A 13,025-nucleotide genomic window follows, 5' to 3' on the forward strand; every position below is an offset into this window, starting at 1 on the left:
AGAAACAGCTTCTGTGTTTTGGTGGCTGTGGTATTAACAGCAAGAGCTTAAGTTATTAAACCGAGCAGCTCTAATCCACAAGGTCTCCTGGAGGAGGGAGGATTAATGTATTTTTACTCCAGAGCCAATGTGGCTATTCCAACAAGTGGAGTTCGCTCCCTACCATGCCCAAGCCGGCTGTGACTGCCTTTCTCTAGACCCTCCCTGTCCCCCACCGTGAGCAAGGTGATGGAGTTCTACCTGGAGATAGACCCTGTCACCTTGAACCTCATCATTCTCGTCGCCAGCTACGTCATCTTACTCCTGGTTTTCCTCATCTCCTGTGTGCTGTATGACTGCCGAGGCAAGGACCCCAGCAAGGAGTGCACTCCGGAGGCCACTCTCGAGGCCCAGCCCTCCATCCGCTTGGTGGTGATGCAGCAAAGTGCCCCGGGGGCCCACTGGACAAGGGGGCCTACTCTTCATTTTGGGGATCCAGCTCTGCTAGGAAAGAAAAGCACCATGGTGTGAGGCTGATTGGGGGACCTTGAGGAGAGATCCACAGACTTTCAATTCTCTCTGCACATAGGTGCTGCCCAGCTGAGGAAGTGGGGACTCTGTCGCACTTACCACTTTCTCGTCACCCTCTTTGAGGATAAAGCAACTGTTTAAGGTAAGAAACTCAGAAGGGCCTTCAGTCGAATTCAAACTGTCAGTAATAGTATAGTGAAGTGGGGGATTGGTACATTCCCGATGAAGCTTGCAACTTGTAGATTGACTTTGGGGCAAGGGTAAAATGGAAAGAGTGCAAGTGAGTGTGTCTGTGTGTGTGTGTGTGAGATGAGGAAAGAAAATAACTCAAATCTATCCTATTACTTTGTAAATCCTTTCTTTTCAAGACAGCCACATTGAACTTGCCCAGACTTGAGAATGTTATTATTTCTGTACAATACCAGCTCTTCACATTTCATTCCCCAAACCCAGATTGTAGAGCATAGTTAAAACAACAAAGCTTGGGGCCTGGGTTCAAAGTCTACCTCCTTCATTTACTTATTAGCTGTGTGACCCTGGCTAGACTGAGCAACCTCTGTGCGCCTCAGGGCTAATGGTAGGACCTCAAGGCTGTTCAGGCCATCTAAATGAGTCAGCTCACCAAGAGCACTTGAGATCGACACACAGCATAGCTGTACTATCGTCACTGATAGCATTCCCTGCCATGGTCTCATCAGGCAGGTTAATCTCCAGCCCTTTAAGTTATTAAGTTAGTGAAGACTCAATGTTTTGAGTTTCAGCTCCCCTGGAATAGGGTTTACGCTCCTCTTGTTCTCTTTGTTTCTATTTAGTTATCAATTCATTCCCCTTTTCATTCATTTATTTCCACCATTTTAAAATATTATTTCCATTCTTCCCCGAGCTCCTTCCCTGAGCTCGGCAGTTAATTAGTGATTTACTAGACCCCTTCTCCCAAAGGTACCTGGGTGGAAATACAGAGAAATGAGTGTCATGACCCCTGCCCTCTGCCCTCTGCCCTCTGGTGTTTGCTTTCTAATCGAAGGAAGAGGAAGGAGCTAGGTATGACTCAGACAAAGCAGGACAAGAAAGCATGGCAGATGCCCTGCTAGAGGGTGAAGGAATCCACAAAGCCACCTAGTGCCTGCCACAGAAAGGGTTTGGGAATCAATTAAATGATGATGAATGGTCAATTTCATCTCAGTCTCAGGCACCAAAGATCAGATGATTTATCTTGAAAAATAAATGACTGTTTTCTAGGAGGCAAAAAGTATGTTGGGGGCTTGGAGAGTAGAATAGGAGATAGCATTTTAGACAGAAGAAATAACAAAAACTGGCTCGGCACCCGTGGCACAGTAGTTACGGCACTGGCCACATACACCAAGGCTGGTGGGTTCAAACCCAGCCCTGGCCAGCTAAACAACAATGACAACTGCAACAAAAAAATAGCTGGGCATTGTGGCAGGTACCATAGTCCCAGCTACTTAGGAGCTAAGGCAAGAGAATCGCTTAAGCCCAAGAGTTGGAGGTTGCTGTGAGCTGTGACGCCACAGCACTCTCACTATTTGAGACATAGTGAGATTCTGTCTCAAAAAAAAAAGAAAGAAAGAACAAAAACAAAGCTTGGAAGCAAAATTGTACAGTCTATTGATTGTGAGAGTCTTGCAGTGCTGTCCAGCCTGCAAAGAAAAAGTAAGAAATTAAATTTCAGTTTCTCCTATAGATACTGGCCCTGTCAGCTACGACAAAGAGCCTAGTCTTGCCTTCAATCTGTTAGGTAGCTGTAACAAATATGAAGATAACCCCAATTACCCTGTTTTCAGGTTTTAACATTTATTTTTAATTTTGTTCTCATTTTATCATAGAATCATATTTTCTCCTGAATAAGAAAACTATATTGAAATTTTTTTCAGAAGACTTTCTGTCCTTTATGGTCAAGAAGCCATCTTCACTTTTATGATAACGGTGTAAAATTGGCTGGGTGTAGTGGCTCACACTTGTGATCCTAGCTCTCTGGGAGACCAAGGTAAATAAATCACTTGAGCTCAAGTATGAGGCCAACCTGAGAAATAGCAAGACCCTATCTCTAATAAAAAGAGAAAAAAAAATAGCTCCTCTGTGTGGAGGCTGAGGCAGGAGGCTCACTTGAGCCCAGGAGGTTGAGGTTGCAGGGACCTATGATGATTATACTGCTATATTCTAGCCTGGGTGACAGAGTGAGACCCTGTCTCAAAAAAACTAAAACAAATGAGGAAAAACAGTAATTTCACAGTCAGCTTCTAAGAAGCTGACTTTTCCTTACCATAAAAGCTTCACCCGGGTGGTGCCTGTGGCTCAGTGAGTAGGGTGCCGGCCCCATATACCAAGGGTGGCAAGTTGAAACCTGGCCCTGGACAAAATGCTACAAAATAATAGCCAGGCATTGTGTTGGGCACCTGTAGTCCCAGCTACTCAGGAGGCTGAGGCAAGAGAATCACCTAAGCCCAAGAGCTGGAGGTTGCTGTGAGCTGTGACACCACGACACTCTACCAAGGGTGACAAAGTGAGACTCTGTCTCTAAAAAAAAAAAGAAATAAAAGAAAAGAAAAAAAGCTTCACCTGAACTAGCCTTCTTATTTCCTTCCCCTGTCATGAGAATATAGATTATATAGATGAGTGAAGACAAAATATATCGGTGGAAAAAAAGAGTTAGCAGACCAAAAAGAAAGTAATGATAATAATAATAGCTAATCAAGATTTTTTTTTTTTTTTTTTTTTGCAGTTTTGGCCAGGGCTGGGTTTGAACCCACCACCTCTGGCATATGGGACCAGCGCCCTACCCCTTTGAGCCACAGGCACCACCCAAAGGGTTGTCTTTCTTTTTGATTTTTTTTTTTTTTTTTTTGGCCGGGGCTGGGTTTGAACCCGCCACCTCCAGTATATGGGACTGGAGCCCTACTCCTTGAGCCACAGGCGCCGCCCGCTAATCAAGATTTTTGAGAGAAATATAAAATGTTCAATGCTTCTAATATTAAATTTAAGAATATGGGCTTGGCGCAGTGGCTCACACCTGTAATCCTAGCAGTCTGGGAGGTGGAGGTGGGTGGGTTGCCTGAGCTCAGGAGTTGGAGACCAGCCTGAGCAAGAGTGAGACCACATCTCTACTAAAAATAGAAAAACTAGTTTGGCATTATGGTGCATGCCTATAGTCCCAGCTACTTGGGAGGCTGAAGGAAGAGGATCGCTTGAGCCCAAGAGACCAAGGGAAATGTATTTATTAAAACAAAGCTGTTTGCAGCTTTATGCAGGTGCAGTGTTCACACAGCAAGGAAGTGGGAATGGGACCTGGTCTTGTGTCTGTCTACACCCAACTTCTTAACTTAGCTCCTCGCTCTCTCTAATACTGCATTCTATTTCTCCTTTTGTACTCTGATGTAACCCAAAATGAACCAGAAAAGAAAGTCCAGTTTAATAAGTTGCATTTTTTTCCTTAAGCACTTTATTCGGAACAATACATATTATTCTGATAGTGTTTGAATAATGTGGTTTTAACACATGCTAATAAAACCCAAGAAAATTTTTTAAAAAATGATGCCACAGCACTCTACCAGGGTGACAAAGTGAGGCTTTGTCTCAAACAAACAAATAAGCAAACAAAACAACAGCAACAAAATTTAAGAATATGACCAAAACATTCATTGGAAAATTTCTAAAATACAAATATTTTCAGTTACCTTTCAAATCAATTTTGGGCTCAATTAAAGACGAAAAATTAACAGAGATCGAGCATAGAGAAATAAATGCTAAGAGAAAAAAGAAGAAGAATCCAAAACCAAATAATAATAGTAATAATAACAAGAACATCAACAACAGTTGTGGAGAACAGGGATAAAGTCAGGGGAGAGAAAGAAAGAAGGAAATGAGGAGAGTAAAAATGCTCTAAGGTGAATGTTGGACTAGATGGTATTGAGCTTTTCCAAGTCTTTGGACACTTGATTTTTAGTTCAACTTGTGTTCTGCAAGCAAAAAACAAGTTCTCAACGTGTAAAACAATCTTCTCTATGCAGTATGTGGTCTTAGAATCTTGTAAAAACTGCAAGTGTCTTTAATAATCTTACAGGCAAGGAAATCAGGCCAGAAGGTACCATGATTTTCCCAAGAGTATTTGGCCTCAGAGTTGGGACTAACATCCTTCTTTTTCCTGTTTCCTATCCCTAAGCCCTGCCAAGTGCTCTTTCCACAGCATAATCTTTTTACTTGTTTGGATTATTCATGAAGCATTTCTTATTTTTAAGTAAAGCTTTATTTCCTAATGGTGGTTGTACAGCTGTGCGGTTCTAACTAACATGTTTCAGCTTTGCTATTAAAACCCAGTGGACTGTATTGCTAGCTAAAACCAAGAGGTTCCTTTGGCATTCAAACACTTCCTTGGTTTTGTTTCCTTATGGGATCAGGACTCCCTTATTCCACCTTATTTTAACTCATTATTCTGCCATCATTCATAATTTGTACGAAAGCTAATATAGTGTTTTGTCCTAATTTGGGTGAAAGCCTTGGGAAAGATACAAATAAAATACTTCCAAGGTCAGGGAAGGGAGGAAGAGAATGGGGATTTATTTGTCCATGTAGTTTGTCAATATAAAACTGTTTTAAATTGCACATGAACCTTATGGACACCCTGTATATGCCAGATACTTTTTATTCATGACATCATTTAATCCTCATACTCTCCTAATACAGCCAGGCACCTCATTTAATCTTTCTGAAGATTCCTTTTTTTTTTTTTTTGAGATAGAGTCTCACTTTGTTGTCCTTGGTAACGTGCCTTGGCATCAGAGCTCACAGAACCTCAACTTCGTGGGCTCACATGACCCTCTTGCCTCAGCCTCCCAAGTAGCTGGGACTAAAGGTTCCTGCCACAACACTTGTTTATTTTCAGAAACGGGAGTCTCACTCTTGCTCAGGCTGGTCTGGAACTCCTGAGCTCAGGCAATCCTCCCACTTCAGTAGGATTACAGGCTGGGATTGTGTTGGGATTACACGTGTGACCCACCACAGCTGGCCCCTTTCTGAAGATTTTTTAAGGGAAAGAAACCATTATTCTTATTGTAGAGATAGGGACGTTTCAGAATATTCTACGTAATATGCCTTTACGTTCATAGGATGAGATTAATAGAAGCCAGGGACCCTGCCTGTTAGTCTGGAGCAGGGGTCCTCAAACTACAGCCCGCAGGCAACATGCAGCTGTGTGATTGTATTTGTTCCCGTTTTGTTTTCTTACTTCAAAATAAGATATGTGCAGTGTACATAGGAATTTGTTCATAGTTTTGTTTTGTTTTTAAACTATATTCCAGCCCTCCAACAGTCTGAGGGACAGTGAACTGGCCCTCTGCTTAAAAAGTTTGAGGACTCCTTGTGGGAGTTTGCACTGCAACTCCATAGCTGCCCAGAAGCCACTCAGAGAAACAGAATGATTGAGCAAGCTGGGGCAGAAAACTCACACTTTGGTGTTCGGTTTCCTCCCTCCTTTGGGGAGCACAGAATAACACAGTCCTTCCAATTAGCACAAAAATTCCTGAGAACTGGAGGGTGGACACCGTCCAGTATTACTCAAAACTAACAAGGACAGTCTCATTACTTCATCTTCCCTGAGAGCACTAGTGGTGGAGATATAGAAAGTAAGGGAGCGTTTATTATCTGCCTCTGTTGTAACAGTCCTTTGCCACATTGGCTTTCTTGGACAGCCAATGTTCCAGCCCTGAGCTTTGTGACCCCACAATTAGGAAAGATCTTATGTATTTCTCATCCTCCCAAAATAGTGGGAAATAAATATATGCCTGTGAATATTTATTATTTTTGCTCAAGGCTTCTCTGTATTCAGCCATTATTTAATTAAACACCAGCCATATGCTGGGATCTTTTGGTTCTCTCTTTGGCTTATCTCCAGCCTGGTGGCCTCAACTGTGATCTAAAGTTGGCAGGCATACAACAGGAAGCTCAGGAGACCCTAGAAAGATGGGAACTTGGTTTGGAAGGATTAAGGTAGCCAAGGCCGAGAAAAATGTGCTGCTCCAAGGGAGGGCTTTCTGGAAACGTGGCAGTGGAATTTGGAGTCTGGAATGTTTGTCAGAATTGATAAAGATGTTTTTATCATAGAAACAGATCTGTGAAAAGCTGTTTGCCATTGGGGGAGGGAGAAAAACTAATATTATGATATAAATTTGGATAAAAATATATATTTAGCAGCCTTTACATACATGCTCAGGAGGAAAACCAGAAGAGCCAAAGAAGGAAACAAGTGAATTCTTACATGGCTGCAAGACTGAATTTGACAACTCTCACCATCAAAAACTGTCCCTATATTTAAGCTAAATCTCAACTGCCCTTCCACTTTTTCATATTCTCTCATTTACTCATTATTGGCTTTATAAAGAAGCACTGTTTATACAGCGACTTGTATAAACAAGTCTCATGAAAGAATCCAATCAGATTAGATCACAAGGTGGAATAATTTAGGGTTGTTACAGCGGTTCAAAACCCACGTGGTCATGCCACACTGGTGAATCACCATCAGCTGGAAGGTGTATATGCAAAGAATTTGTTTCTGTTAATAAATTACCCACGTTTGTAAATGATTTACCTACTTTTACACATAAGGTAAACTGAAGGTTACCCCACCACCATGTCATTCTCAGTTCTGGGTACTCCAGTGTTGATGTTTGCGAGGACAGTTACAAGTGGAGGCACAGTGAATGGGGAAAGAATGGCATCACCTACAGACCACTCATGTATTGACAAATGTTTGTGAAGGCCTGGGGGAATACGTCAGCACCCACAACAGACATGACTTCTGTCCTCAAGCTGACCAAGTAGCAGGAAAAATTATACTGAACACTTTGTAGACATTGCCTGAGTCTTTGCTAAAATGCTGAGAGATGATATCACGTTCCCAATTTTATATATTTCAGGCAACTGGAACACTAAAGCCCATTCTCTAAACCAATGGCCTTCAAACATCTTTGTTTAGTGAAGAAAATCTTCTTACTCACCCCTGTGTTTGTATTATGTACTTAAATAAGTATATACTTGTATATAATTACACACTATATATATGTGTGTATAGGTAAATTATACGATTCTTCTTGTAACCTTCCCTGTCTCTATTATGTTCCCTCATATCACCTCGGATATCTCCCTCTCAGACAGGGAGACTGTCCTCCCCCATATCACCTTGGATTTTGTCCATGTGTAACAGGACACCTCCAACCTTCCCCCCGACCCCCACCTAACCCCTTTCCACCTCCAATCTTCCCCTCCCTCCCACCCCCCACACCTAACCCCTGATTTTCTCTAAATGAATGGGGTTGGGAACCCCAAAAAGTTGATTGAGGAAGCATTTAAAAAAAAATGAAAACCAGTAATTTTCAAGTTTGGACTAGGTCTTTGTATTGCTAAGTATGTTTTGTAAAATTCCTTGATGAATTTTCATAGGCGAAAGTAAGATTTTCTGTTAATTTATAAATCCTACTCACTTCCTTGGCATTCTCTTTCCTGGCTGGACCTTAAGTACCTCAGACTAAAGAATCAGTGTCTAGTTCAACTCCCCATGGCACGCAATAAAGGACAGACCACGTCAGGAATTCTCCATCCTTTGGTGATGACTTTTGTTTCTCAATGGAAATGGGAAGGAGACTTTCTACAGCCATTGTAGAACAATAATAACCATGGAACAAACTGCTCTCAGACATAGCAGGGAGGAAGCTGGGCTGCTTCTAAGTCACCAGCCACAGAGCCTGGGAAAATGCAGCAAATAGCCTTGTAATGAACTGGGCAACTGAGAAGAAGCCCAGGGCTCACCTTAACCTCCACAGGCAGAGGGAAGGTGAGCGTGGCGAAACTGAATCAATAGATTCCTTCTTCTGCCTCTCCACCCATTCTGGTGCCAGCCCCATCCAAATTACTCACATTTCCTCTTTGCTTTTTCCTCCACTGAACCTCCAGGAAACCGGCTGCAATTTCCTCCTTGAGTTGGCACAGCCACACACCTCTGCCAGTTGACCCTGTGCCTGCTGTGCTGTTCTCTTCTCCATTCTTCTGATAGCCTTGGGGCAGCAGCCTGGGGCGAGGACTCTGGGTTCTGATTCTAACCCAGTCATTAACTTCTTGGGAGGCATCAAGCCTCCGCAGCCTATCTGGGGTGGGTTTGTTAACAGCAAAATCAGTTAACAGCCTTCCCAGAACCTTCCAGCTATGGCATGTTCGAACCTGCATCTCTTCTTGTTCCTAACTTTTTTTCTCTCTTCCCCCTTTGGCCTCCTCTAATAAAGCAACTAGTGGCAGGAGGATTTGTCCTGAAAAACTGCCTGTGGCTACAGCAGCAGGGACCCCAACAGACAATTGAGTCCTTTCCTTCCATGGAGGGCATGCACGTACCCCGTTTGCTAACACGTTTTACGTTTGACATTTTAAGTAACTCTCCCCAGGTTGGTTTCTTCAAGTCAAGATCTGCTCTGCACTCTTCAGAAGGAACATAAACAGTGGTCTCAGTTCAGGCACATTGTGATCATATTATTTTCCCAGTTGCTGGGATATATTTACAAATTTATTGTCCTAAAAAGTAAAACTAATAAACCCACCGCCGTGCATGAAATGTTGGCAGTGTGCAACATATTCGGTTTATTGGAGCTTCTTCAGAAGCAATCTGTAATTATTAAGGTTGTTTCCATCTTTAGTGAATTTCAATTGCATTGCCCCTAAAATCATTTTTTAAGATGGTCACAGTGGTTAGGAATTAATGTTTGGGTGCTGTTCTTTTTTACAAAAAAAAAAAGTGAATGTATTAGTTATTAATTGTGCTCCGCTATGACTAACAAAGACCCAAAATACAATGGTGAAACGCGACGGGGAGTTTGTTTTCTTACTTGCTGCCTGATGTTGGGAGGAAAGGGATTGAGCCAGCTACAGGGGCTCCAACATGCCCCCAATATTATGGAAACCTTTATATCCACTCTACGAGCCCAGCTTCGTCCTCGAGGTGGCCTTCTCAGAAGAGGCTAGCCACTGCAGCTCCAAACCTTACGTCTGAGCCCCAGACAAGCCGGGAGGAGGACGGGAAAAGCAAACTGACACAATACCTGCTGAGTTTGCTAAAAGGCTCACCTAGCAACTTCCGCTTGTATTTCATTGGCTAAAACTTAATTGAATCTTTGCCCCTATCTGCAAGGAAGACTGGAAGATGCTGATTTTTGTTGGGCACATCAACATTGCCATCAAAATCAGGATTCCATTAGAAAGCAAAAGGGAAGGAATGAATTTAAAGTAAGCATCTGCTCTAGTTGTTTTTACTTCTAAAATTAATATATGTTGTCTGGGCACCCATGCTTAGTTGTTAGGGTACCGACTACATACACTAGAGCTGGTGGGTTCGAACCCAACCCAGGCCTGCCAGACAATAATGACAACTACAACAAAAAAATAGCCGGGCGTTGTGGCGGGTGCCTATAGTCCCAGCTATGTGGGAGGCTAAGATAAGAAAATCACTTAAGCCCAAGAGTTGGAGGTTGCTGTGAGCTATGACACCACAGCACTCTACTGAGGACAACATAGTGAGACTCTCAAAAATAAATAAATAAAAATGAATAAATACATAAATAATATTAATACATGTGGCTGGACTCCCATAGCTCAGCAGTTAGGGCACCAGCCACATGCTCTGGGGCTGGTAGGTTTGAACACAACCCAGGCCTGCTAAACAAAAAATAAAATAAATACATGTTTGCTAAGATAAACTCAAAAAATAGGAAGAAGGAAAAGAAAGAAGATGATGTTAATTATTCACAGTGATCTCCTGTAGCATTTAGTGTAATCATTTGCTTATTTGTATTAATATTTGAAGTTTTTTTTTCTTTTTATAAAAGGAATGCCTATTCATCTAGGAAAGTTGTAGAAAATACGGAAAAGTATAGAGGAGAAAATAGAAATTACCCATAATTCCACTCTCAGGGTGTACTATACTATTGGGTTGCATCTTCTGCCTTTCTTTATGCATATTTTGTATATTTATGATCAGAGTGTATGTACAAGTTGCCATTTGCTTTTTTTCTAAAAAGAAAAGAAGTGAATTTACATATGACCCAACCTAGCATCTTCCTGGGTCCCCGTAGCAGAGCATTCCAGATCTTGGTTGCAGATCTGTTAGCAAAGTGCTTGAAGTAGGAGAGAGTGAACAGCACAGACCAGTTCTCTCCTGCGCTGTTTCTGGAAGACCATACGGCAGACTTGGCTCACTCCTCACTCTCTGAGATCATATCATATGCTCTCCTTTCTGTATTTTTCAATCTGAAAAATGTCAAGTGTACAAACCAAGAGTTAAAATTATTCTTTAGGGAACATGAGCTGTCATGTTCATTCTTACCATATGGCTCACAAAAGTGGATTTGGTGTGACTTCCAAATTCTAGTCAAATCTAGAAAGGGCCCTCATGACTTGCTGGTCCAAATCCCCAGTGCAATCAATGTTCAATATTCCTGGCATAGTGTCAGAACTGAGGCCCTTGAGTGCTTTCTTAGTGATTTTCCACTCCAATTAAGATGCTTCTGATGATCCCACTAATTGGTAAACTTCAAAGTTGCTTATGATTCTCACAAAAATAAACATCAATAAGACATCCCAGGTTCCTCAACTCAACTGTAGGCTGTTGCTAATAACATTAACTGAAACCCAGAGATGTGTAATTTGCTCAGGGTAGCTTCCTCAGTTCCATTTAATACACTTGGACTTTCATAGAAAATACACTCTCTACAGACAACAGCTTTTTCCATTCAGTGTCCACTTGCCATGAGCTCAGACATTTGCTGAATGCCATTGGGTTGTGTTACAGATTTACAAAATGTACAGCCTGGTTGGGAAGATAAGAGAGACACATGAGCCAGTGCAGTGCATACAATGGAATGCTGCGCACCCACAAAAGACAGTGATGTAAATCTGCATAAAAGGCCACAGAAGGACTGCTATGATGTGTTGTTAGAAGGAAAATGCCAATTGCAGAGTTCTACCATAGCCTATGTACTCCGATCTCTTCTGCATTTACAGAGAATACACTTGTAATCTAGCATGTTTTTATAGGCAAAGAAAACATCCAGACAAATACACACAAAACTTTTAACAGTGGCTACTCACTAGAAACTGGGATTTGCTTTTTTTCCTTTTTTTCATTTACATTCTTTTTTTCATTTACATTCTTGGGTTTTGTAAATATAACCACATATTGCTGCTTCCAGTTATACTTTTTTTGTTGTTGTTTGAGACAGTTTCATGCTGTCGCCGGGGCTAGAATGCCATAGTCTCAGCCTAGATCACAGCAACCTCAAACTCCTGGGCTCAAGTGATCCTCCTGGCTCAGCCTCCTAAGTAGCTGAGACTACAGGCACCCGCCACAACAACTTGGCTATTTTTTTGTTGTTGCAGTTTGGCTGGGCCCGGTTTGAACCCACCACCCTCAGTATATGGGGCCAGCGCCCTACTCACTGAGCCACAGGCACTGCCCACAACAATTTCTTCTGTGGAAAAATCTAATAAGTGTATAAGACATATGTACTAAGATAAATAAAGAATAAATTATTGGCAACAAGCAAAATGTTCAAAAAATGGGAAAGTTTAAGAAATAAAAGGCATCTTTACAACGAACTAGATTACATTGTAGCAAAAATTTTTTGACACTATGATATGATATTAAGAGAAAAAAGCTAATTTCTGAATAGCATAATCAATATAACCCCATGATAGTACAAAAAGTATAATTATACATGTGTGTCCCTGTGTATCTAGAAGCACGCATGCTAAGATTTCATGCACAATATCAAACCCTGGGAAATTGTGCCATTTTTCTTCTTTATACTTAGGCATAGCTTCCGATTTTTCTAATGAATCTCTATTACTTGCATAAGTATTGAAAAGAAAGGCAAAGGGCTGTGGGGCCCACTGCAACCCTCGGTGTAGGGATGCCTCTGCCTGGAGCCAGAGGAGATGCTGGTGCTTTCAGCCTCTGCGGATCCAGTGGGCAAGTTTTATCAGTTTCCCCTTCAGACTCAGCAGACATGGGACTAGTGTCCTGAGCTGACCCTGGAGACTGACTTTAGGGATGTTCGGTGAAGGCCAAAGGAAGGAAATAACTATGCAAAATTGGGCCATATCATTTCAATTGGCCAACCCAGAAAAAGTTCCATTTCCAAGAATGGATGAGGGTTTAGGGGAGACAAAGACTGTGACTCCCCTCCCCTCTTACTGGGGTTTCAGAAATTCCTAGCAGCCTTACCTCAGACTCTGTGAGCAGCTGTGCTTGGGGCTGGTCTAGAATCCAGGCGTCTCTAGGCTCCTTCCAGCCATTTGCCACAGAGCAAAGTCTGTGAACACTCCCCCAGAAACTCTGCCTTCCATGCTCTGATTTCTCAAAGAAGAAAAAAAAAGGGGGAGGGGGGAATTTTACTTAAGCTGCTCTGTTCTTTCTGTGGAGTTTTTCTAGGTTCCCCTGGGTGACACCATTTGAAGGAAAAGGGAAA

General features: G+C 42.1%; 1 protein-coding gene across 1 annotated transcript; it reads left to right on the forward strand.

The window, feature by feature from the left end:
- Positions 1–228: 228 nt before the first annotated feature.
- On the forward strand, positions 229–510 carry SMIM36 (small integral membrane protein 36). The gene has a single exon (XM_053568960.1). The coding sequence runs from the start codon at positions 229–231 to the stop codon at positions 508–510; it is 282 nt and encodes a 93-aa protein (XP_053424935.1).
- Positions 511–13,025: the final 12,515 nt, after the last annotated feature.

The sequence above is a fragment of the Nycticebus coucang genome, chromosome 18, assembly GCF_027406575.1.
Source record: "Nycticebus coucang isolate mNycCou1 chromosome 18, mNycCou1.pri, whole genome shotgun sequence".
Lineage (NCBI taxonomy): Eukaryota > Metazoa > Chordata > Mammalia > Primates > Lorisidae > Nycticebus > Nycticebus coucang.